At 48.0% G+C, this 23292-nt stretch overlaps 1 protein-coding gene across 1 annotated transcript in view; it reads right to left on the bottom strand.

Annotated features, from left to right (window-relative positions):
* Positions 1 to 23292, bottom strand: part of FAM178B (family with sequence similarity 178 member B) — a 171383-nt gene that overhangs the window by 106504 nt on the left and 41587 nt on the right. Inside the window, exon 7 of the mRNA XM_048512116.1 lies at positions 16226 to 16358. Coding sequence (XP_048368073.1) covers positions 16226 to 16358 — 133 coding nt within the window. The remainder of the gene's footprint in view (positions 1 to 16225; positions 16359 to 23292) is intronic.

Below are 23292 nucleotides of genomic sequence, written 5' to 3'. Positions count from 1 at the left end.
CTCTGAGGATCAAACACAGAATGCTCTAGCTCTCAACAGCAATGTTTAAAGGGATATATTTCAGTCATTTATACTCAGCTCAAAGGCTGAAGGGAGATAAGTGACAGTAATTAAAACAAATCTTTCAAATATATTAAAATCAGGAACTTGGAGGGAAGTCATTATAATCAAGCTACTACAAAACCAATGCAAACATATAGCAAGGATATACTCTTAGTCAGCGATTACAAAGGGATGCAGCACCTGGAAGAAGGTTCAAGATACAAACACATATCTTGAAGAGTGGAAACACATTGAATTGTCTTATTTCATGATTAAAATGGGAAGAGCTGGCTCCCAGGGCAGCTTGTTATCAGGAAGACCTAGCCACTAGCCTGGAGCATGTGTAGAGATGGTTGTTATTGTTCAGTACTGAAGGGAAGGCCTTACAAATGACCAAGAATTCTGCTTTTTACCATTTTGCTTTCACATGGTCCAGGGTTGACATCTGGGCATCAAAAGCAGAGTGCAGCTTCACAGTTGTGATCTGGTGAAGCACTGCTTAGGATGGGACCAGCTAGACATAGATTGTAGGCAGTCATATTGGTCCATAGGAACATTCCCAAAACCACACTAGTACGATATCTTTTGATTAGGACCAACCAAGATTTCACAAAATAGCGAGTACAAGATTTTGAGTTCCACAGAACTCTTAATCAGGCTGTATGTTCAGTATACAGCGGGGGAGGGAGGCAGGGAAAAAGCATGCTTCAGAACATAAAGCAAAAGCCCTTGTTGCTTTCTAGAAATGGAACCAAGATTTAGGTCATTTCCCCACTTACCTGGGTGAGTGGTTGCTGCACGCTACTCCCAGTGGACGTCATTTCTGACGCGCACCCAGGCTTCCCAGAGCGCGGGGTCATCAAAAGGTGCCATTTCAAAAGGCGCCAGGAATGTCGCGCACTGAGGGGGCGCAACAGCGGCAGCGTCGGGGCAGCTGCATTGTCAACGCCCCTGTAATGGGGAATGCCAGGGGACCCTGTGATACTTGGGGAGAGTAGCGCGCAGCAGCAGCTAAGTGGGGAAACGCTCTTAGTTATACTAGACTGAACATCTAACCCTGGTGAAAAATTCTAAGGAACTCAAAAGCTTCCAATTAGCACTGTGTAATGTTTTGGTCGGTCCTAATCAAAAGTTATTATTCTACTGTTGTTTTTGGAATTGTAATATGCACTGGTCTACAATCTTTATATATTTTGAGAAATCATAAATTTAGCTATACATTCTATTGCAAAAGGATTATTTAGCTACAGGAAGACAATCCTTGAACAGGTCATTGTTTTGGTACAGTTCAAGGTACTCCAAGCCCTCTAAACTACTGATAATGCTATACAATTCAACTTATTTACTAAATTTGACTCCTTTATGAAATTACCTCCACCTTTGTTAATGTAAAGCCTGTCAGTTTTTCCCCTTTTGTTTTCTGCCTAAAGAGGGACCTGTGATCTCTCAACAGTGTTGAGGAGAGATCTGACCGAGTGCTGGTTTTTATACTTTCATCTGGAATGTGGTCATTTTTTGCTCTGCAGCCTGCCATGCATGTTGAAATCTGTTTTGCATCCAATCACTATGAAATCTATCTGCAGCTTCTCTTGATCTCCATTTCAAGAACAGTTTTGGACTTTCCCATTAGAACAAATCACCTGTCTTTCTTATCTTCCCCTGCCCCAAGCTCTCTTAATTTTTTACTGCAGTTTTTTATGTCATTTTGGTTGGTCCTGCTCAAGAGATCATACACAACTAGATCCAGCAGCCAGTTTGAGCCAGTGGACTCTGCAGTGTTCCTTACTAGCCAAGACTTGTGCCAATCCTCGGAGTTTTGCAAACTGTTCTTGTCTTGGGGACAGAATATGTCCAGCTAAGATGAGGCAAGGAATAACCAGGGTTTCTCATGAACTTGGCTCACTTTACTTCCCCTCTACGATGGAATCATTTGAGTCTGGCATGTTGCTGGCTGCTATTTTGAGAAATAACTTTATGCTGTCCCGTGGGGGTAAACTTCCCACACCCGCTTTCATCATGGCAAAGTGGAGCAAAAGGCGATTTCACACTCTTCTCCAGATTCTGCTCAGTTAATCTAAAGGGGGAGGCCTTGCTTCTCAACCACTGCCTTTCATCCCCATTAGAAACTTCCAATTTCAAGGCTCAATTTCCCAGCCTTCTCAAATTGCTTTGGGCTGCAACTGAACACGCAAGATCAGACGGGGGGGGGGGGGGGGCTCAGCTTCCTCCTTCCCCGCCCCCCTCTTTTATTTATTTCCTCCCCTCTTCCATAACTGCGAATGATTTTTTCAGAGACTTTTATTATTAAAAGGATTTTGGTTCAAGAACCTGACCTACATTGAAGAGTGTAATTTAATCAGGAAGAAAGCAAGCTCGAGACCACTGATTTTTTTAACGCCAGCCGTCCTGTGGAGAGAATTCTGATCAAACTGAGAAATATTTTAGGTTCCCTGAAAAAAGGACAACAATTTAGCTTCCGTGTATTTGAGAGGATAAAGCTTAAATCGGAACCCTACAATAAAAATAATGTATGGAAAGGAAAACAGTCTCCTGCCTTGAATCCCTACTGAGTTGCCATAAGTCGGCTGCAACCTGACAGCACTTAACATACAATAAGAATCCTGCAATAACATTTCCATATTGGCTGTAATGTGCCTCTGAGCCACTGTGGTGCAGTGGCTATAGTGAGAAAGGTTCAAATTCCTGCTCTGTAGTGAAGCTCCACAGGTACCCTTGGCCAGCCGGACTCTCCCCCTATCTACCTCACAGAGTTGTTATAAGGATAACATGCAGAAAGTTGGCCACCCCTGCTCTAGCGTAACACAAGAAACAGAAGTTTGGAGGGGGCACTATGCTGGTATTGGCCTGATTCTCAGTGCTTTTCTTAGTAAGTAGGGTAACACAGAACACTTGGACTACAGCGTGGAAGCTGGGGTGCAAGGCAAGACGGATGCCAGACAAAGACTAAAATGCATCAAGGAAGACTGACTGCCCACCTCCTGGTCTCCCTACTGGTTCTTGCAATACAGAGGTCTTCCTGCTATACAAACACTGATCATTATAAGGATATGCCACACTAAAAAGGTTACTGAAGACACAGTCTACTATACATTTCCTGAACAAATTAATACATTTCACTAGTATGACTATGGTAGCATTTTCAAACCAAGAGACATTCAGAGGTGGTTTGCCATTGCCTTCCTCTGCACCATGCTCTTGGCATTCCTTGGAGTTCTTCTGTCAAAATGCCTGCCAGAGTTTGCCCTATTTAGTTTCCAAGATCTGATTAGATCAGGCTAGCCTGGGCTATCCAGATCAGAGACAGAGAGAGGGGGGGCATCAAGTCACAGCTGATTTATGGAGACCCCATAGGATTTTCAAGGCAAAAGAAGTGCAGAGGTGGTTTGCCATTGCCTGCATCTGCCCAGGCTGGGAGAGTTCTGAGAGAACTGGGACTGTCCAAGGTCACCCAGCAGGTTTCATGTAGAGGAGTGGGGAATCAGGTTCTCTGGCGTAGAGTCTGCTGCTCTCCCAGCCCAGACAGAGGCAAGCAATGGCAAACCACCTCTGAATGTCTCTTGCCTTCAAACCCGTTGATAAGTCAACTGTGACTTGACAGAACTTTCCACTATCACACACATGCATATAAAATTTAAGCATATATATACCATCTTTCTTAAAATCCAAGTGGTTTACAGCCATTAAAAAACAACCCATGAACAATGAAAGCACAGACACAGTACCTAAAATGAGTGGGGCAATTCTCTGTGTTGTTTGGCCATGGTCATTCTTGCTATTCTCATTCTTGCTATTCTCTGACCACTGGAATGCTTTCCTCAGTCATTAGTAGGTATATCAATATAGTATAATGTTGCTATAGTAACATACCTCCTACCATTTTTTAAACCAGCAATCCAAAAGTCCACCTATGATGAGGTGGGTTATGACAGGCACAAATGGAAATGCTACTGGATGTGGGGAGACAAGCATGAAAATCTGTACCTTTCCATCTGCCTGACCCCTGAAACACAGATCTGGATTTCCCAGAAAGACTGTACCAAAGCAAGTTTGGAATAACACACAGCAAAAGTGAGTAAAACCCAAAAGGTAGATAAGTTAATGTTTTGTTAAGTTTTGTTAACATTAACAAAACTCGGCTACCAGTAATTAAAAACACCACAATCAAAGGCCAAAGGCATGCTAGGTTCATGGACAATGGACTCCACCCAGACAGAGGGTTTGCATTCACTCAGCCTGTTGCTGTTGCAGGGAATGCAAACATGAATCACTCCCTGGACTGAAAACCCCCACCCGCAATACAATACTATCAACCACACTTTTGCATAGCAAGTTCCACCCAAACATTCACTGATTGGTTCCCCACCCTGGGACATGGACAATATATACCCCACTAAAACATTCCCTTCTCACTGGACACAGTGTGTAACAGGCTTCCCTCTGTGATACACCTCTGAAGATGCCAGCCACAGATGCAGGTGAAATGTTTTGAACAAGATCTACCAGACCATGGCCAAACAACAACCAGTTGAATTGGTCGTGAAAGCCTTCGACAATACATAAAACATGCTTCTTCTGAGGAGCTGTAAGTTATTCTGGGTCTTTGTTAGGGGGGAAAGAGATTTATAAGCAACTTCTAAAATTCTTGATAATAAGCTAGCGTCCTGCTCATGACCTTTCCCTATACAACCCTTTTGCCCCCAATTCCAAGCAACACGTTATGTATAAATCCTCAGTTCAAATTGTTTTAAAGCAGCATACTCCATGAGGTTACAATAACCTCTGAAAGGAACCAGCCATGATTAAAGCTGTCTGTTTGACTTGATTACTTAACAATGGGACCTCTGCCCTTGACAAAACCAGATTGGGCACTTGCAATGGTGTAAGATTCCCTTAACAGTGAAGGAGTAAAAAAAAGCAAAGGGGAGGAGAACCCTTGGCATATGACACTTTGAACATTTCTGTTGTTATGCAAAAACATCTCAATTCACTCTTGCTCAGGTGTGTGTGAGTTAGCAGTGGGGGTGGACAGGAATCAGCACCGGGCAAATCCCAAAGGCCAAAAACAGCAGGAGGGGAGCTGGCAGCCTGCCCAGACTCTGGCAACAATAGAGTCCTAACAAAGCAAATCTGCTGGTTAATCCTGTGGGTGGAAGGCCTATTGACTGCCAGGCAGCAGTAGATACACCTGGAGGAGGATTTAATCCACCCCAATTTAGAAGAAAAGGAGGCTGCAGTTGAGCTCTTGATTGGATCACAGACCACAGTGCCTGGGGTCAAGAGTTTGAGAGCAAGCGCAGGGGATCTAGTGCAACCCACCACCCCCAAATACAGGGACTCCACATCCAAGAAGGTTATCAAGGCCAAAAAAATAGTGGGAAACAACACTGTCCTGTTGGCAATGCCCCTCCCACCGAACAATGAAAGCCAGTTTCAGGGCTAACCCACATGTAGCAGTAGAATTCTGTGACTGAAGGGTTATTTGGTCTTAAAAGCTGCCTGGGGTACACTACTACAGACTGGGGCCATGGAAAAGGGGTTAGTGTTCTCTTCTATGTTGTTTCTTCACTGTCAAAAATGGACCCATACTGTGCTACTTCAAGCCTTTACAGGGAAACAAGAAAAAGCCAATACCAGATTTTTGTCTTTTTTCTCCCCATATGAGGGCTTAAAACAACCCAAGGTAGCCTTTTTTTTAATTTAGGGAGACAGTGGGAGAGAAGAGTATTTAAAAAACTCTTTCCACAACACTGCAGCCCTGTCCCATTATAAGGCTCTTTCTTCAAAGGGGGTTCTCTGGACCAAATGTTACAGCTCGAGTTCCAGTCACAACATTCCAGCATCCTCCGATTCTCTGTCCCTTCAGTTGAATCCAGCTGCTCTTCAACATCCCAGGCTTTGAGTCACGTTTTAAAAAGTAAAGTCTGTCTAAGGTCAGTCCAAAATGACTTGAGGCAGGCATGGCGGGATTATAGAAAACACAACAGACTTACCAACTGCACACTTCTCAGAAAAAGGAGCACATCGTATGGCAGAGCTTTCTAACAGGCAGCGGCACAGAATTTGTTCTCCAAGATTACCTGACAAGCAGGAACCAGTAGGATTCTGGTCCATGGTGTTTATGGCCCAGGTTGAACTGTGTGCTATTTTCTCTTACAACCGACAGGGGGTGCAAGGAGTCATTCGTCAGCATCTCACTCAAAGGGTTCCTGAGTTAAGCTCAGGGGTCATAACTTTCTCCTGTGCCATATAAGTAGTGTTGCCGAGTATGGGTTGGGAGACTTGGGGATGAGGCCAGGCAAGAGTGGGGTTTGGAAAGGTGGGGGACATCAGCAGGACATAATGCCATAGAGTCTACCCTCCATTGCAGTCATTTTCTTCAGGGGAACTCATTCCTATAGTCTGGAAGATCTCTGGGCCCCACTCTGAAGTTGGATATCTACATTCAAGTCATATGTTAATTCAAAAGCCTGGAAGGAGGAAAGTTTAACAATTATTACAGCAGAGCTGTAGAAACTCTATCCTCCTTTACCTGCTGTATTTCAAAGCTGCTGAAAGATCCAGTGTGGTAAAGTTCTTCTTCTAAAGATAAGACGTTGGGGTTGCAAACTCTGCAACAATGTGAATCCAACGCTGGTCTTGAACGCTAGGGATTTATCCTGGTAGAGCAGGAGTTCATGCAACATGTGAACATGCACATGATGTAAATGACATTTATTTGTTTGTTTGTTTGTTTAGTAGACCGCCTAAACCCCAAAGGGCTCTAGGCAGTTTACAATACATCTAAAAACATATAAGCTCAATATGCAGCATCAATTCCAATAGTAACAGTTCAATCATATTGGTGGCACCAGGTCTTAAGGCCAGCCTTAAGGCTGGGAGAGGCTGGCAGCGCCCAAAGATGAAACCAGTGGGGGGCACTGCCAGATAGGGGCGAATCTAGGCAAACTGGAGCCCGGGGACAAAATCTGAGTTTGGTGCCCCCCCACCCCCACCCCAGGTATGGACGACCTCCCTCCCCCACAACGACCAAACAATGATTTTTTGCACCAGCTCACAAAACACCTCCCAGCACCAGCAAAACATACATGGCTTTCTCCCCACCAACTCTCTTTCCTAATTGTGTCCTCACACCAACCCTATGAGGTAGGTTGTTAGCCTCAGAAAGAGCTCCAAGCCACTGCAAGTGGGAATTAACTTTTAAGCATGTAAATCTCTCACAAGTCACCCCCCCATCTGAAGGTTTACCAAGCAAACATCAGCATCATCTCTCACAAATCACCTCCTACCCCCAGCAAAACAGGCATGGCTCTCTCCCCACCACTTTCCTAATTGTGTCCTCACACCAACCCTGTGAGGTAGGCTGCTAGCCTGAGAAACAGCTCCAAGCCAGTGCAAGTGGGAATTAACTTTTAAGCATGTAAATCTCTCACAAGTCACCCCCCATCTGAAGGTTTACCAGGCAAACATCAGCATCATCTCTCACAAATCACCTCCTACCCCCAGCAAAACATACATGGCTCCCTCCCCACCACTTTCCTAATTGTGTCCTCACACCAACCCTGTGAGGTAGGCTGCTAGCCTGAGAAACAGCTCCAAGCCAGTGCAAGTGGGAATTAACTTCTAAGCATGTAAATCTCTCACAAGTCACCCCCCATCTGAAGGTTTACCAAGCAAACGTCAGCATCATCTTCAGTTCTGCTGCTGCTTCTGGGCTCCCTGCTCAGCTTGCCTTTTCCTGTGCCTGCAGGCGCCCGGCTGCCAGGGAGAAGGCTTCTGAGTAGTGCCACGCTTCATTTAAGGTGAATAAGGCACGCTGGGTTAGAGGGAGGGGAGGCGGAGCTCCCCAGTCCTGCTCCTGGGAGCCCAGTGGGACTTCTCCCCCGCCCCCTGGACACTCCAGGCCACCGTACAGAGTGGGCGGGGCTACGACAGGCACTGGGAGCAGTCTGCTGCTTCAGTGCCTGCTTGCTAGGGCTTGCTCAATCCCCCCTGTGTAGGAGGATGTTTTGCCCCCCCCCCACGTGACCTCAATCGATGCGCCCAGGGACAAGGGGTACCCCATGTCCCTAGGCAGGAACGCCAGTGCTGCCAGAGATGACAAAACCATGGCAGGGCCTCACAAGGGGGCAGCCAATCCGCGGCCAGCCTCACCAAAAGCTTGGTGGAACAGCTCAGTCTTACAGGCCCTGCGGAACTCTCCAAGATCCCGCAGGGCCCAGACAGCTGGAGGAAGAGTGTTCCACCAGGCAGGGGCCAGGGCTGTAAAAGCCCTGGCCCGGGTAGAGGCCAGCTGCATCATTGAAGGGCTGGGGACTTCCAGCAACTCCGCTGTTGTGAACGAAGCGGCCTATTCGGGACATATGGGTATGTGCAGCTAGTAGGTAGTATCTGGGTGTGTTCAATGACAGCAAACAGCGAGGCCCCAGCATGAACTCAGCAAACACTCTAAAAGGTGGGCCCAGAATGTGCTGCAATGTGCTCAGAATGGGAAAAAAATGTCTGAAGAAAGGACAGAGGTTAATCCATTGGTGCACACCATGGAAACTTGAAACCACTCCCACATCACTTCACATGTTCTTTGAAGGATTGTTTATTTCCAGTCTTACATAAAGGGGATTGAGCTTGCTGACATTGGAGCTTCCCATCACATTCTCCCACAGAAAAAAACACAGGGCCACTCTGCAACTGAGATCTGGGCGGCAAACCTGTCTCTTAATGTGGTTCCATATATGACAAGCTCAGTAACATCTGACGTCTTTCACAACGTCTCCTCTTAGCTGTGGCTTTCCAACACATTTGTGCCCTCCGCTCACCCGCCCCGCCCCGTCTTTGTGTCTGGCTTGATGAACCTGGTTATCTTCCCCTTCCAGCCTCCTATAATTTACTTGCTGCTTTGCTTCTCCAGCCTGTTTAATTAGAGCCCTGATGTGGTGGGGTGCAGGGGTGGGGTGGGGGATTATTCCTTCTGGAGAACTGCTTCTGTTTCCTTCTCGCTGCCAAACCTGGGGAGCTGGAAGAGGTGAGTTAAAAGAGGAAGATTTACACCGTGATCCTCTCCCTGTAGGTTGCGGCTAGTCATCAGGATTTATACCCTGCTCGGGCTCAAACAATGGCTGGGAACCTACAGCTCATAAAAGCGAAGGATTGAGAGGTGCCAGCTGGAGCCAGGTGGCGGCAGATGCCAGGAAAGACCCCCCTCCCAATTCCACTGATGCTTCTTCTGGCTCTCAGCCACCTGCTTATTGTCATTCTGGGTAACCACACATGCAGCTCTTCCAGCATCCCCTCAGTTCTGACTCACAGCTGCTTAGTACTACTGCTAGGGACGCCGATTCACTGCTTGGCTGAGGATGAACAGCGAGGCCTTTGGGAAAAGATGCAGATCAGGGTGCTAGGGCAGAGGTGGGATCCAACCAGTTCTCACCACTTCTCTATAAGTGGTTACTAATTTTTTCTGAGTGCCGAGAAGGGGTTACTAAAGCAACCTCCCTCCCTGCCCAATAGGGACTGGAGATGCGTGTGTGCAGCGGTGCCACTGTTTGAATCCCACCACCATCGGAACCTGTTGTTAAAATTTTTGGATCCCACCACTGTGCTAGGGTCTCTACCAAACATTTTAAGAAGGGATGAAATGTGGACGGCAGAAGAGCTGGATGGTTAACTCAGGCACTTCCCTGTTCCCTTTCCCCCAATTGGATCTTCCTGGGTATGTGTTTGGAGAGGCTGGGAGTTAGGAGGTCCAGGGCACAGGTACCAGCTGAAGACCCTCCCTCACCTATCTCTTCTGCCCTCTAAATTGCAGTCTCCTTCCACTTTCTAGATGTCCACCTGAAACCTGAGTTCCCAGGCCCACGTCTCTGTGACCTCGTCACTATTTACAGAATTCATCAGATGGGAGAGGGGCAAAGTTTTAAAAGAGCATGCTTCCAGCCCTTACAGCTTTCGAGAAAAGATAAAGCAAGGAGACTGTGACACCTGGTTAGACTCTTTAGATAGGACCAATTCAAACAATCAAATTAAACCAAACAAACAAACAAAGCTGGGCAGGGCAATTGTGTCCCTAATGCACCAGGTTCACAGCTCAACCCACATTTGCTGCGCCAAAGCCAACCAACTTCTGGCAGTTCTCCCATACTGTTGTAAGCAAGGGTAATCCAATTCCTCCAACAACCCCCCCCCGCCCCCCCGCAAAATCCTAGCATAGCAATCTCCTTCCTAGCTTCATACTTTTGCAGCAAAACACCCCCTTTTCAGTTCTGATCTGCCCAGAAGCAGAAGGTGGGCTCTGACGGCAATCTAACGGTTTCCCATTTTCCACGACTGCAATGTCTGCAATTTGAACATAAATCCTACACGAGGTAGGAATGTGTACATTTCACATAACGATTGCTCTCCCCTGTTTACCAGAAGCAGCCAGCCTCATTACGATGCTAGGGGAGACAGCCACATCAAGAAGCAGTTTTGAGCCACTACTTCGTGTCAGGGGAGACAGATCTGACTTATGGGGCACAATCTAGAAGGCAGTTTTCCTGCACAAGCTCCACCGGAACTAGCCCTGCTCATTTTGGTGGGACCTGCTTGGGAGAAATCCTTCACCACCTGCCCCCCCAAATTGATTAGTGACTGGGTAGCTAGTTCTGTTTGTTTTTATTTTTGTGCCTCGGGCTTGAAAGAGTATTGAGCTGGCCCCGGCTTTCTGTTATGCAACTATCACCTGCGGCAACCATCACCTGCTGAACTTCCCCAGCAAAGTTCAGTTAAATAACACTTGACGTGACATCACTGCATCCAGCATTTCCCCATGATCTACCCGGCAAGCAGCAGCCAATTAAGTGGAAGGGGGTAAAGGACAGGCTCAAGTCGTGCTGTGAAGATACGTGATGCACCATTAAGGAGGTCTAAGCTTGATCAGTATCTGGATGGGTGACCTCCTGGGAACACGATGTACATAGGCCATGGAAGAAAGTCCAGAAATAAAATTTTATAATAAAAATAAGGCCCATTATGCATGGAGCACTTTGAAGAGGGGGGAGGGTTGCACATGGAGCACTTCCTGCTGCGCTCCTCACCCTGCTGTTCCTTCACAGTTGGGTCTCCTCTCATTTCCTTGTTTACACACTGACTGTTGCATGGCTTGCCAACCCCCACTTTTAGGTTGATCCCCATCCAATGCAAGATTGAAGATTGCTGGTCTCCCCGCCGCCAATACACATACACTCCTTGCAGGGATCACCAACAAGCATTACCCTTTAAAAATAAAACTAACGATAGAAGCCCACAAAATATCAATATTAGGAATATCAATATAACATTTAAAGGCTCCCCCAAAAGCGCCAGCAATCTTCAATCTTGTGTTGGAGGGGGGAGCGACCCAGGAGTGAGACCCCGGAGCGAGAGGGAAACACTGGGATTTCTCGCTAACTGCAGGGTTTCTAGGATCTTCAGCCCCGTAAATGGGATCGCATCAGTACAGAAATCTCTGCCCCAGAGGGAACTTACCCTCACTGTGAGGCAGTGCATCAGTGAATAATTGGTCTAAAGCTCAGCAACAGTTACATGGGACCTGATCCAGTACAATGTTCTCTGCGATTATGCACAACACAAGGTGGGAAACTGGGGGCATGAGGGAAAGGGTTCAGTGGCCTGATGTGCCCCAGCTTCCTCTCCTCCACCCCAACTTGCTAATTGTCAACATTGCATCTTCTCTTCATTTCTGCTACTGCTCCAGATTCTGTAATGAGACCACAGAGTGCTACCCTTGAATGGGTGGTGTAACGTCTCACATAAACTGTTACCACTTCTATTTGGTCTAAGTGTTTCGCAATCAACTAATCAAATACTGTTTTTTTTGGCGTAATGTATTTGATTTGCATAATATATTCTGCTTATGATAAATTCAATGAATTTACATTCAGCCTTTTCATTTTGTGTTCATTATTATTTTTTAAATAAGCAGTAAATCATTTTCTAAGCATATAGAAACCTAGCATTGCCAGCACAGACCTCCTGATCCAAAGTAATCTGTGCTAACCATGGAACCAAAGAGCTGGTAGAAGGACAGATATAAAAGCAGTGATTTTATTTAAAACTGAAAAATCCAGCCTTAATAATAATAATAATAAGGCCCATTATGCATGGCATGCTTACTATCTTTCTCTTCTGTAAGGAGGCTTACATACTCATTCTTTTCCTCTCCCCACAACATACACCCTGAGAAGTAGGTGAGGCTGAGATAGTTCCAAAGAACTGTGGCCCTTTCCCCACTTTCCTTAAGCCCCGCACTACTCTCCTCAAGTAGCGCGGGGTCCAGCTCCCCCACTTCAGGGGCAGCGAGAACGCAGCCGCCCCGACGCTGCCTCTCTCCCGCCCCCTCGACGCGCGGAATTCCTGGCGCCTTTTGATGACCCCGCACAGAGCGCGGGGTCGTGGGGAAGCCAGGGCGCGCGCCGGGAATTGCCCGCAGCAAACCTCGGAAGAGCAAAGGTGAGTGGGGAAAGGGCCTGTGACTGGCCCCAGGTCACCCAGGAGGCTTCATGTATAGGAGTGGAGAAACAAATCCAGTTCACCAGATAAGAGTCCCCCGCTCATGTGAAGGAGTGTGGAATCAAACCCAGTTTTCTAGATTAGAGTTCACTGCTCTTAACCACTACGCCATGCTGGCAATCCCAAATAAATGTTTCTCCAGTCTCTGTTTCTATACACTCCCAAGACTCCTTGTCCCTAAGCACAACTATTCATGTGGCACAATTGCAGGCTGAAGGAAGTTTCCATAACCTTCATTTATAGCAGCCACACATATACACACCCAAATCCATCAGCTGCTTCACTTTGCTGATGGGAAACAGAAGCGGTAGCAGAAAGATAAAGGAAGCTCTCCTGCACAAGCTTCACTGAAGTCAGTGGGAGCTGTGAAGATGTGAACACAAATGCACAAACTACATAGGAACACAAATGCCAGCGTAGTGTAATGGTTGCAGTGTTTGGCTAAGACTCAGGAACCTGGATCCAAATTCTCACTCATCTATGAAGTACACTGAATGACCTTGAATAAGTCGCTTTCACACTATGGTGAGGATTAAAGAGGGAAGGGTGCCAAGAACACCTTGGAGAAAGAGCAAGATGAAAATATAACTGGTGGAGGTATGGATTTTCCTGCCGTGATGTGTACTCTGTTTCTCCCCACCTGCATTCTTCTTGTGACATATTTAACTTACTTGGACTTCAGTACGGATTCTTTTGTCCCTCTCCTTCATGATTTGTACAGGCTTGCCTAGGGCTTGTTACCCTTTTCTCTTCTAAAATGCCTGGCGTTGTTTGTTTTCCAAAACATTCATTTGATGTTTTAAAGAAACTCCAGAACAGTTTTGTTAATCTGAAGTACAGACTTGGATGAAGAAGTAGTTTGTGATTTTTACAAGAACCAATCAATCAGGACTGTCTGCAATCAGCAGATCCTAGAAACAGGAAATAGCTCTGGGACCCAATCCGCTTTGGAAGTTTGTCTGTCCAAGAAAGGGTGAGTGCTGTGGATCCACAGTAGCCCCCTGAGTCACAGCTCCTTCTCTTAGCAACTGTCCTGGGACCAACTATGCTACAGTTCCAGGGATGTATCTACAGATCAAATCCCCACTTGAAATTTGCACACAGATCCAAACCTGTTTGTTGTGAAACCGTGTCCTCTTCATTGGAGTTTCTCCCTCCCCACCACAGTGAGCACACAGCAGACACACCCGGTTGCAGAACTCTTAGCAATCCCCACTACCAGGCAAGCTCACTTTGCCAGTCTCCCCTGATTGGCTGGCGTGCCTTGATGGGGCGGGATCTTTTCCCACTGCGGAAACGTACATTATAGGGGCATGATTAAAAAAAACGCATGTAAAAGTTTAACGTTTAACTGTGCAAACAGTTAATCGTTACCTGTGTAAACCATTAATGATTCAAAGTTACACGTTTGACTGTTTAACGTTTGCGTCCCCTTCTGCTGGTCGATTGCAAAAGCGGAAACGAAACCAAGGAAAGGCTGCGTGCGCATTGCAGCGCTGATTGGTTGCCCGAATTCCACGTCACACTCCAGGGCAGGAAACGAGTCAGGGTTTCAACCCTCATCCCTCCCCTCAGATCAGCTCTGAACCGTGTTAATGGGGTCTATGCCACTTGCAACCAGGTCCTGCCGGAATGCAGATTAACAGGGAGAACGAGCGCCAGAAACAGAATCTGCCACGCAAGAAATGGGGAGGTCGTCCCTCAAACCTGGTTAGTTTGTGTTCTGAAACCTGGCTAAGACGGTAGTGGGGATTCGACCTACAGAAAACTGCCCTCAGGGCAAGCTGCAACAGTGTGCCCCCCCACTGCCTCCTGCCCCACAGCATTAAGGGACTTTTGACACCCCTCCCCCCCTTGCTACCAACACTAACACGCCCCCACCAGGCCCTGCTTGCTCCTGGCTGGGTGGGCTGCTGCCAGGCTTAGCAGGAGGGTGCCTTTGTGCTGCTGCTGCCCCACTGGGCCCTGCTTGCTCCTGTGTGGGGGAGGGAACCAGCCAAATGCCCCCCCCACATGACGCCTGGGTTATTTGCTCCCTCTGTCCCATCCTAGATATGCCATTATCATTAAACAGATTTTAAATTGGCTGAATTTTGCAATGGTAAATACACTCTTTAAATCAACTGTACAATTGTCCGCAACAGGGAAAACAGTGCAGAAAGGAAGAACCAATTTGTGCAGTTCCCCAGGGCCAAAAATGTATGGTTGTAGAATTCCTCACTGCACAGCTAGCACATCTCCCAGAAAATAACTTGCAAAAGAATATGCAAAAATGTCTGAGGGAGAAAGAGACACGAACAAGTAAATTCTTTCATGGTGGATTACTGGTCTCTGACTTCTTTGGCACTAGTAGCAAAAATTAGTGAAAACTCCCAAAGATTATTCTCCATCCAGGATGGACTGAAAGGCACTATCATTGGAAGGCACTAAGCTGCCTTTCAAATCCTGTCGTATTTTTTCCAGAGTGTTGAAAAAGGAATGTTAAAAAGGCGTGAAGCCATCTTTGGTGTTTGGTGGCCATTCCAGAAGATAAACCTCTCTTATTTTCACAGAACCCATTTGTCTGCTGCAACCTCTGTCCAGATGTTTACAAATGGAACACAGGGGTTTGGTGGGCATTATTCTAATCCAGTTAAGAGTGTGAAAATTTCTCACCAGACCATTAGCCCTTTCAGTTTAGAAATAATTTTGCATTTTGAAATGCTGCTGCAGTCATCTTGTTTATGGGCTTCCAAGAAGCACCTGATTGGCCACTGTGTGAGCAGACAGCTTGACTTGATGGGCCTTGATCTGATCCAGAATGGCTTTTCTTAGGTTCTCATGACTTGCTTCACTTAGGGAGCGCAGCACTTGGCTCAGCTCTCTCAGCTTGCCTCTGCCAGTCGCGCCCTCCAAGCTGCTTGTCTTCTCCCACGCCACCTTTCAGTCACGGTCAGTATGGATCCAGGGCGGGGGGAAGGGGTGTGTGATTTTCCACCCCCATGTGTTTAAATTGCCTGCGCCTGGGGACATTTGTACCTATATGTCCCTCTGGCATCTACGTGTCTGACACCACAGGTCTATCATATCAGTGCCTGATAGTGGCACTCCAGAGTCTCAGCCGGAGGTCTTCCACATTACTTGCTACTTGATCCTTTTAAATGGAGTGCTAGAAATTGAACAAAGGTTCTTCTGATGCTCTACTCAGCCACAGCCCCACCCAGTCCAACTCTGGATCTGAAACATCACAACACTATGGAATTGAGCTGGCAGAATGGGGATAGAGTCAGTTCTGCTTCCCTACCTATTTATTTCTTTTGTTATAAGTGAATCTCTTCCTTAGCCATTCCTCCAAGGATTTTATAAGGATGCATAGAAAGTCTCTGACCTTTGTCTGAGTCAGGCTCAGACTTGCTCAGCATCAGAGGCTTAACTACATTAACCACCAAGTCGATAACTAGTTCCTGGAACCTTACCAAGTCCTGCCATTAAAAAGTCTCTGCCAATGCAATCCCAGTGTTGTGTGTTATAAGTTGTAAGGACTCACGGCCTTTTCATGTGTAAACATACCAGGTTTCGTAACAGGTTCTTAGAGAGACAGAAAAGATTCAAGTTCATACAAGGATAAAACCAAACTCACTCGAAGTCCTGAGGTCTGAATTCCAGTGGAACAAGCCCAGCAGGATACAAGGAAAATGCGCAGACTCCCAAATTGTAGAAAGCTTGAGTGATGTCCTTCAATTTCGGAAACCAAAGATCTGTGCAGACTGCATCTGCCAAAAAGAGAGAAAGGGCTCAAGATTGCTAGTCAACAAGAATGAGGCAGTGAAACACTTTCGGTGTTTTTTAGGGGTCGGAAATACTGGCAGAAAGTACTCAGCACTTAGATGCCACAGGAGGTCTGTGAGCAGCAGCAGCAGAAAGTCAAAATGAGTGGACTGTCACAGCAAAATGCTTCCCGAGTAGCTATCTCATTCTTGAATGCTTGGGGTGGGGTAACTGTGCCATAAACCAAGTCCAGAACAGTAACGACAACTCTAGCAGGCAGCACCCTCTGGGGCCATGGCCACAGGAAGAGGCTCTTTCCAAATCCTTCTGCAAGGCAGTCTCTTTTGTAGTCCTGCTGGTACTGAATTTGGGACTGTCTGCATGCCGAGCAGGTTCCTCCGCTGAGCTGTGGCTCCTCCATAAAGCTGCCCCACAGACACAAAAAACTCATGGCCCACATATGATTTAGCATGGAACCAAAAAAGGCAGCTGGGAAGCACGCTACTGCCTCTCAGCTCCTCCCCAGCCCTTCCTTCTGAGTTTTTCGTATCTCAGGAACAGCCCACATCGTATCACATGGGCATGGGCAGAGGTGGGATTCAGCCCGTTCGGCCCGGCTCAGCCAAACCAGTTGTTAAAAGACCCCTCACTCCTCCTACCCTGGGAGAGGGAGCGATGATGGGGCTTTTAGCACCAGCCCAGGGTGGGGAGGAGAGCTCTGGCTCCTCCCTGCCCTGGGCTCCCTGGGCGGGGAGGAGACTTCCCAAGCCAGGAAGCGCTGGGGGGAGGGGGAGGCAGCCAGGAAGTGCAAGGGGGCTGGCTGGCCCGATCTGCAGCTGGCCAACCCCCCCACGGGGACCTCCAGCAGCAGCAGCCCTGCTAGAGGTTGCCAAGGCCTCCTGGCCACTGCCCTAGCCCGGGAAGGCTGCCGCCGTGCTGCCAATGGTAGCCTTCCCGGGCTATGGCAGTGGCTGGGAGGCCTGGGCAACCTCTAGCAGGGCCTCCAGTGGCCGCAGATCTGCTGGACTCCCCCAGCTGCTGCAGTCCCGCCTCCTTCCTCAAGTTCCATTGGCAGTGGCCCTGGAGCTCGACAGAGGAGGTGGAAGCAGTCAGCGGCAAGCCGCAACCCCACCAACTGCTGCAGCCCCACCTTCTCCCTCGATGGAGGTTAAGGGGGGCTGGTAGCTGGTTCCAATTGAGCAGGGAGGCAGCACCCCATCGCCCCCCTGCTCAACCAGAACTAGTTGTTACATTTTTTGAATCCCACCACTGGGCATGGTGCCCTCCTTCCCCCAACTGGGGAGCTGACCAGGTCTTGTAGTATACTTCGCTTCACCCAAAAACGAAGGTAACACGGAACCAAAATGCAAAGAGAAATGTAAAAAGAAAAAGCATGTTGAGGATATTGTAGATCCAAGACTGGCTAGTAGATGAAGTCCTGAGGTAATATGCATTATTATGCTTTTCCCTAGATCAGGCTTGCAGTACCCATGCAACACAAGGAAAATATGTCGGCGCCACAATAGAGAGCATGCTTTTCACAGTCCTAATCCGTGAAATCTTTGCACCATAGAGACTCTGACGAATACCATCAGATTACTTGAACAAGAGGTGCTATTTATACATTTATAAATAAATCGTAACAGCAACCGCCGCAATAAAATCTCCATTTCAGTATTTTCCACACAAGTTAACCCTTCTGCTAGGTAGCACACTGCATTTCAAGCGTCGGCGTTTCAGGAACTAGGCCAGAAACCAAACTTGAAGTGGTTACAGACATCTTTGCATTCTACATGCCTGAAGATTTGCTATCTTTTCTACAAGATAAACCAGCACTGCTGGATGAACATACAGTGGACAAACATAAGGCTGATATGGGGTGCTGTGTGGTTTCCGGGCTGTATGGCCGTGTTCTAGCAGCATTCTTTCCTGACGTTTCGCCTGCATCTGTGGCTGGCATCTTCAGAGGATCTAGCTGGGATCTCTCCGGGCTTCCCTGATCGTGGATCGTGTGTGTGTGTGTGTGTGTGTGTGTGTGTCCCCTCCTCCCTCCCTCTCTCCTCTCTCCCAGCATCGCTGCAGCTGATATTTGCTAAAGGGCTGTGAAATGCTCCCCTCAGAACTCTGCCTGCACCCCTCAGCCACTGTGTGTCAACTGCTGCCAACAGTCTACTGGTCAATACCCTCTACCCTTCCAGCTAACTCAGCTTGCCCATCCCTCCTCTCTTCTTCTGGTTGTAAGCAGATAAAACAGTAAGGTGTGTGTGGGGTGGTGGTGGGAGCTGGTCAGGATGACTCAAGCTCTACCAGCACTTAATTGTCTCAGGGAAACATGTCTTTACCATCACCCAAACCACTGCTTTCTTTGTTGCAGCCATTTGCAGCTGGTTCATTTTAAAAGCTTAACAATTCCCCCTAATTACCGTGTTGAAGGGCGGAGGGAACCTCGAGCATTTGCAAGCAGTGTGGCAAATTTCCTCCCTCACTTTTCCCTCCTCACCTCACAATTACCTGCCGCCTGGTCAGGGCGTGTCCTGAGCAACTGGAAAAGAGGAGATGGGGGGCTGGGGGAACAATGAACAGTCTGGAACAGCAGGGTGTGATGTAGCTGTAAGTACAAGCTGCCAGAAAGAATAGAGAGGATGTGCGGCAGACCTGAATGCATACACAAAAGAGCCCTTGTGCATCATGGGCCTGAGTGGGAGAACTGGTAAGAGCAAGGAGGCAGAGATAAACCAGCAACTGAGCCGGATGTATGCACCACTGCCCTCCCAGCTGCGGACCTACTGAACAGATAGAGGAATGCTACTGTTATGAAAGAGAAATGCTCTTAAGGGACAAAGGGCATTAGCAACTGGGACTGTAGCATCCCCTTTCACTTGTCCTGAAAACAGCCCACAGACAGATCCTAAGCGGCATAGTGCTTGGGCCAGCTTTAACTTAGGTATTTCTGCGCAGTGGATTTAAATGGGTTTAACCATTCCTTCTGCCAGAGTATACTGAAAATTGCTGTTGTATTTGGCAGTGGGTCTAAGGGGTCTCTACGGAGGGCATTCTTAGTGAAACACAATTCCCAGGATTTCTTGACATTTAAAATGATACGCAGCTGATGTAATTTTGTAATGCAGATAAGGCTTTCGAGTCACCGCCCCAAAGTCGGGCTGGCTTTCTTTGCCACAGATCAGCATCATCCAAAAGTGGAGACTCTCAATAGACACGGGCACTGTATGCTGGCTTCCCATAGTAACGACACTAGCATGACACCATGTTAAACAAAATTTTGTACTTGGAACTTCTATAAATGCAGACGGGTTGGGTTGGGTTTGCCCACGGCTGGTGGATTTATGTGCAGGGTTCCTGTCCTATTATAGTGTTACCAACTCCAGCTTGACAAATTCGTGGATATTTGAGGATGGTGCTTGGGGAGGGCAGAGCCTGTAGATAGGGGTGGCCAAAACTCAGCAGAGATTTGATTCCCATTTCCTTCAGGGTAACAAATCTCTGTCCTCTGAAGATCAATTGTAACTCTATGAGAACTCCACACTCCCCCTGGAGACTGGCAACCCTATGTTCCAAGGAAACACTCATATGGCTGGTAGATGCTTTTCCTCTGATGTTCCTTCAGTTATGCCTCAGTTTTGTCTCAAGTCTTCACATCCACATGGAATTGAGACTGGGCTCTACACAGGTGGCTCTCTCCTAATAACTTCACCAGCTGTGCTAAACCTCTACTTTCCAAGTGTTTATTGCTTGTGTCCTTCTTCCAATGCCAGGTACCAGCCCCATGGTGAAGTTTATGAAATCCAGAAAAGCTGAGCTTGGCAAATGTGCTCATGCTTCCGTAGCTTTCGCTATGCTGACAAAGAAGCTGCTGTCCTGAAACCAGAAAGCAGGAGCAGGAAGAGAAGAAAGCAACATCACTTTCGGATAAAATCATTAGGTCCCTGCATCTCTTGGCTATTTTAACATCTTCCGGGGGAACCCAGACAGCTGATGCCTCTCATTCACTCCTCATTAGGACAGGCAATGCCTCCGGGAACTCATAGGGGCTTTCCCCACTCACCTTCTGCTGCGCACTGCTCTCGCGCCCCCTCAGCGCGCATCATTCCTGGCACGCTCTTGGGGCTCCGCGCGGGGTCATCAAAAGGTGCCGTTTCTTCAGCACCAGGAATGACTCACGCTGAGGTGGTGCAAGAGCAGCAGTGTCGGGGTGGCTGCGTGGTTGCCGCCCTTGCAAGTGGGGAGCGCCGCTGGACCCCGAGCTACTTTCCCGGAGTAGCGCGCAGCAGAAGGTAAGTGGGGAAAGCCCCCAAGTCAAGATGGTCCTCATGGTGGCTATGATAATGGTGCCTTCAGGTCTGATGCGGGAGCGCTTCTATATGTAGCCCCTATTCATGGAAGAAGTACAGAGGAACTTCCCTGTGGATTTTTGGGCCCTGGATCAAGCCCAACTGCCTCTGAAACAGCCATCTCATCACAACTTGAGGTAGCACCACCTATATTTTGGACAGGGCCCTGAGGCAGAGAAAGCGCTTCCAGGCATTTTTGTTCGAACAGAGAACTTCATTCAACAGCAGTGGTACTAATTCCCTGTTCCCACATAATGGAAAAGATCCTGAAATAGCCTTGAGGCAGGAGGACAGCTTTTTCGTTTAACGTGAATGGAAGTATATGGCAGAGTGGAGACGTGCAAAGGAAGGAAGAAATTATATAAAATGGTGACTGGGCAGCCTCACTTGTAAGGATATCCCAGAGGAGCCTTGGATGTGGCAATGATGCCGAAGACCCTTTTTCACTTCCTCTTTCGTTGCTTCTTCTCTGCCTTGTCCAGGATAGAACTTCCATGCCTTCCTCATGCAGAGACGGGCAAACTCCCGATGTGCAAGTTCTATTCTGCACAAGGAGAGCTGCAGAGGTCCTTGCATTTTTTTTGTTCTCAGGAGCCACACAAGCTCTTCTCCGGCAGCCACATAAAGGAACTACTATGCCTAGCCTGCTGGCAACAGATTGTCTGCAGTCGCCTTCACCTATTTTAGACCCCACTTTATGAATGGATCTTAAAAGGACTAAACCCCACAGAGGGTGTAAAAGTTCAGCAGTAGCTTCTCTCTGTTCTATCCTGTCGGACTCTGTCAACCAATTCCCCCGCTTGGGGGATCATCTGGCCCGCAGATGCGAAGGAAGGAAATGGCTGCAGCTTCTGCTGCCCCATCCCCACCCTTCCTTTCCTTTATCCTGCCTCCCTCCCCAGCCTCTGACCTTGTCCAATCCTCTTTCAAACCTATTAATGTTCCCTGCTCTATCACCTCCCTCCTGCCGATTCAAGCCAGATGTTCCCTTTCCTCTGCTGAGGTACGTGTGGCCTCTCCGCTGCTTCCCTCCTGCTTTGGCTCACTTCCGAAGCTGGCTCCTGTACTTCAGCAAACGTGTCCATCCAAGGGAAAAACAAGTGTACCGAGCACTCACTCTGGAGATTTGTATTCCAGCCCTCCCAAGAACCTACCTCATACAGGCTGCAGCAAGACCCTTTCGGCAACTCACTTTTCCTCCCGCCAAGGGTGTGTTGGTGGGGAGATAAGAAAGGGAATGATCCAGAAACTAGAGAAGATGCAAGGAGAGAAAGGTGGCAAAGAAAGAACGGGAAGGCAGGAGAGATGCATCCCTGGGAGATGTGGGATTCAGGAGGGGCTCGCGCTGGGATGGGGTGCCCTGAGATGTCCATACACCTCTCCCTTTTTGTGCATGGTTGAGTGGGAAATTTTAGATTGTGTTTGGGTTTTTAGGATGGGGCTGTGTTTTTATTATGATTTTAATATTGTATGGTTTTTATTGTAACCCACCCTGGGACTGTGGTAAAGGGTGGGTAATAAATGTTAAGAAATAGAATAGAAATAGGAAGGTAGGAGTATTTTACGAGCCAAATCTGACCCTCGAAAGCACAGGTGTCAAACTCGCAGCCCTACGGTTCTGCCTGAACTGTGGCCCATAACATCTGGAGGGCTGCGAGTTTGACACCTAAAGAGTAAAATCTGTTCCTTGTTACCACTTCAGAGGCAAATGGGGTATGTGAAGGAAGCGGACTGGGCATCTGTGACCCTCCACCCTTCATCCACTTCACAAACTGGTTCTCCCATACAGCTAGCAAGAGAGAGATTAATAAGAAATACCTAGCCAAATCTTTTCCTGCAGGCTGCAGGTGCTGTGTTCTGTGGCTGTGCTTTCCCCTGGTACATTACCAATATACCTGAGCATGCCACTAAGTATAAAAGTGCACCGGCAGTACAGTGGGTCCCACCACATGCATGATGGAAGGAGAAAACTGAAACATGGACAGAGGACACCTGACAAACCATTGGCAGATTACAACTCTGATGTATCTGTAATGCTGGCATAACATGGCAATAAAACCCACTTGTTTTCCTGCCACCAATGGAGAACACATTGGCTGAAATGCAGGGAGAATATGTAAAATGGATTAGGGGAGCAGAGAAGGTTGATGACCCAGATAAGAGAAATGTTGGCCAGCAGAGGGAAGGCCTTGACTTAGGGCCTTTCCCCACTTCTCCTGCTGCCGCCGTCGCTGAGTGCTGCTCTGAGTGCGCCGCATCCCTAGCACGCGTCCAGGCATCCCCACGACCCCGCGCAGAGCGTGGGGTCATCCAAAGGCACCGTTTTCGCCAGCGCCAGGGATGCCGTGCGCTGAGCGGGCGCAAGAGCGGCAGCATCGGGGCGGCTGCGCTGTTGCCGCCCCTGACGTGGGGAGTGCCGTGGGACCCCGCGCTACTTGCAGAGAGTAGCGCGGGGCTTAAGGTAAGTGGGGAAAGGGCCTTAGTTTCAGTAGTTGCATGCATCACTAATGGAAGGCATTTGAATCAGCAGAGCATGATTTTCAGCTGAAGCCCCATTTCCCCACCTTAAAATGCTGCTCTGGGGAAACAC

Source organism: Sphaerodactylus townsendi, linkage group LG12 (assembly GCF_021028975.2).
Source record: "Sphaerodactylus townsendi isolate TG3544 linkage group LG12, MPM_Stown_v2.3, whole genome shotgun sequence".
Taxonomy (NCBI): domain Eukaryota; kingdom Metazoa; phylum Chordata; class Lepidosauria; order Squamata; family Sphaerodactylidae; genus Sphaerodactylus; species Sphaerodactylus townsendi.
Note: the sequence above shows the minus strand (reverse complement) of the source record. Positions and strands in the feature narration are given on the sequence as shown.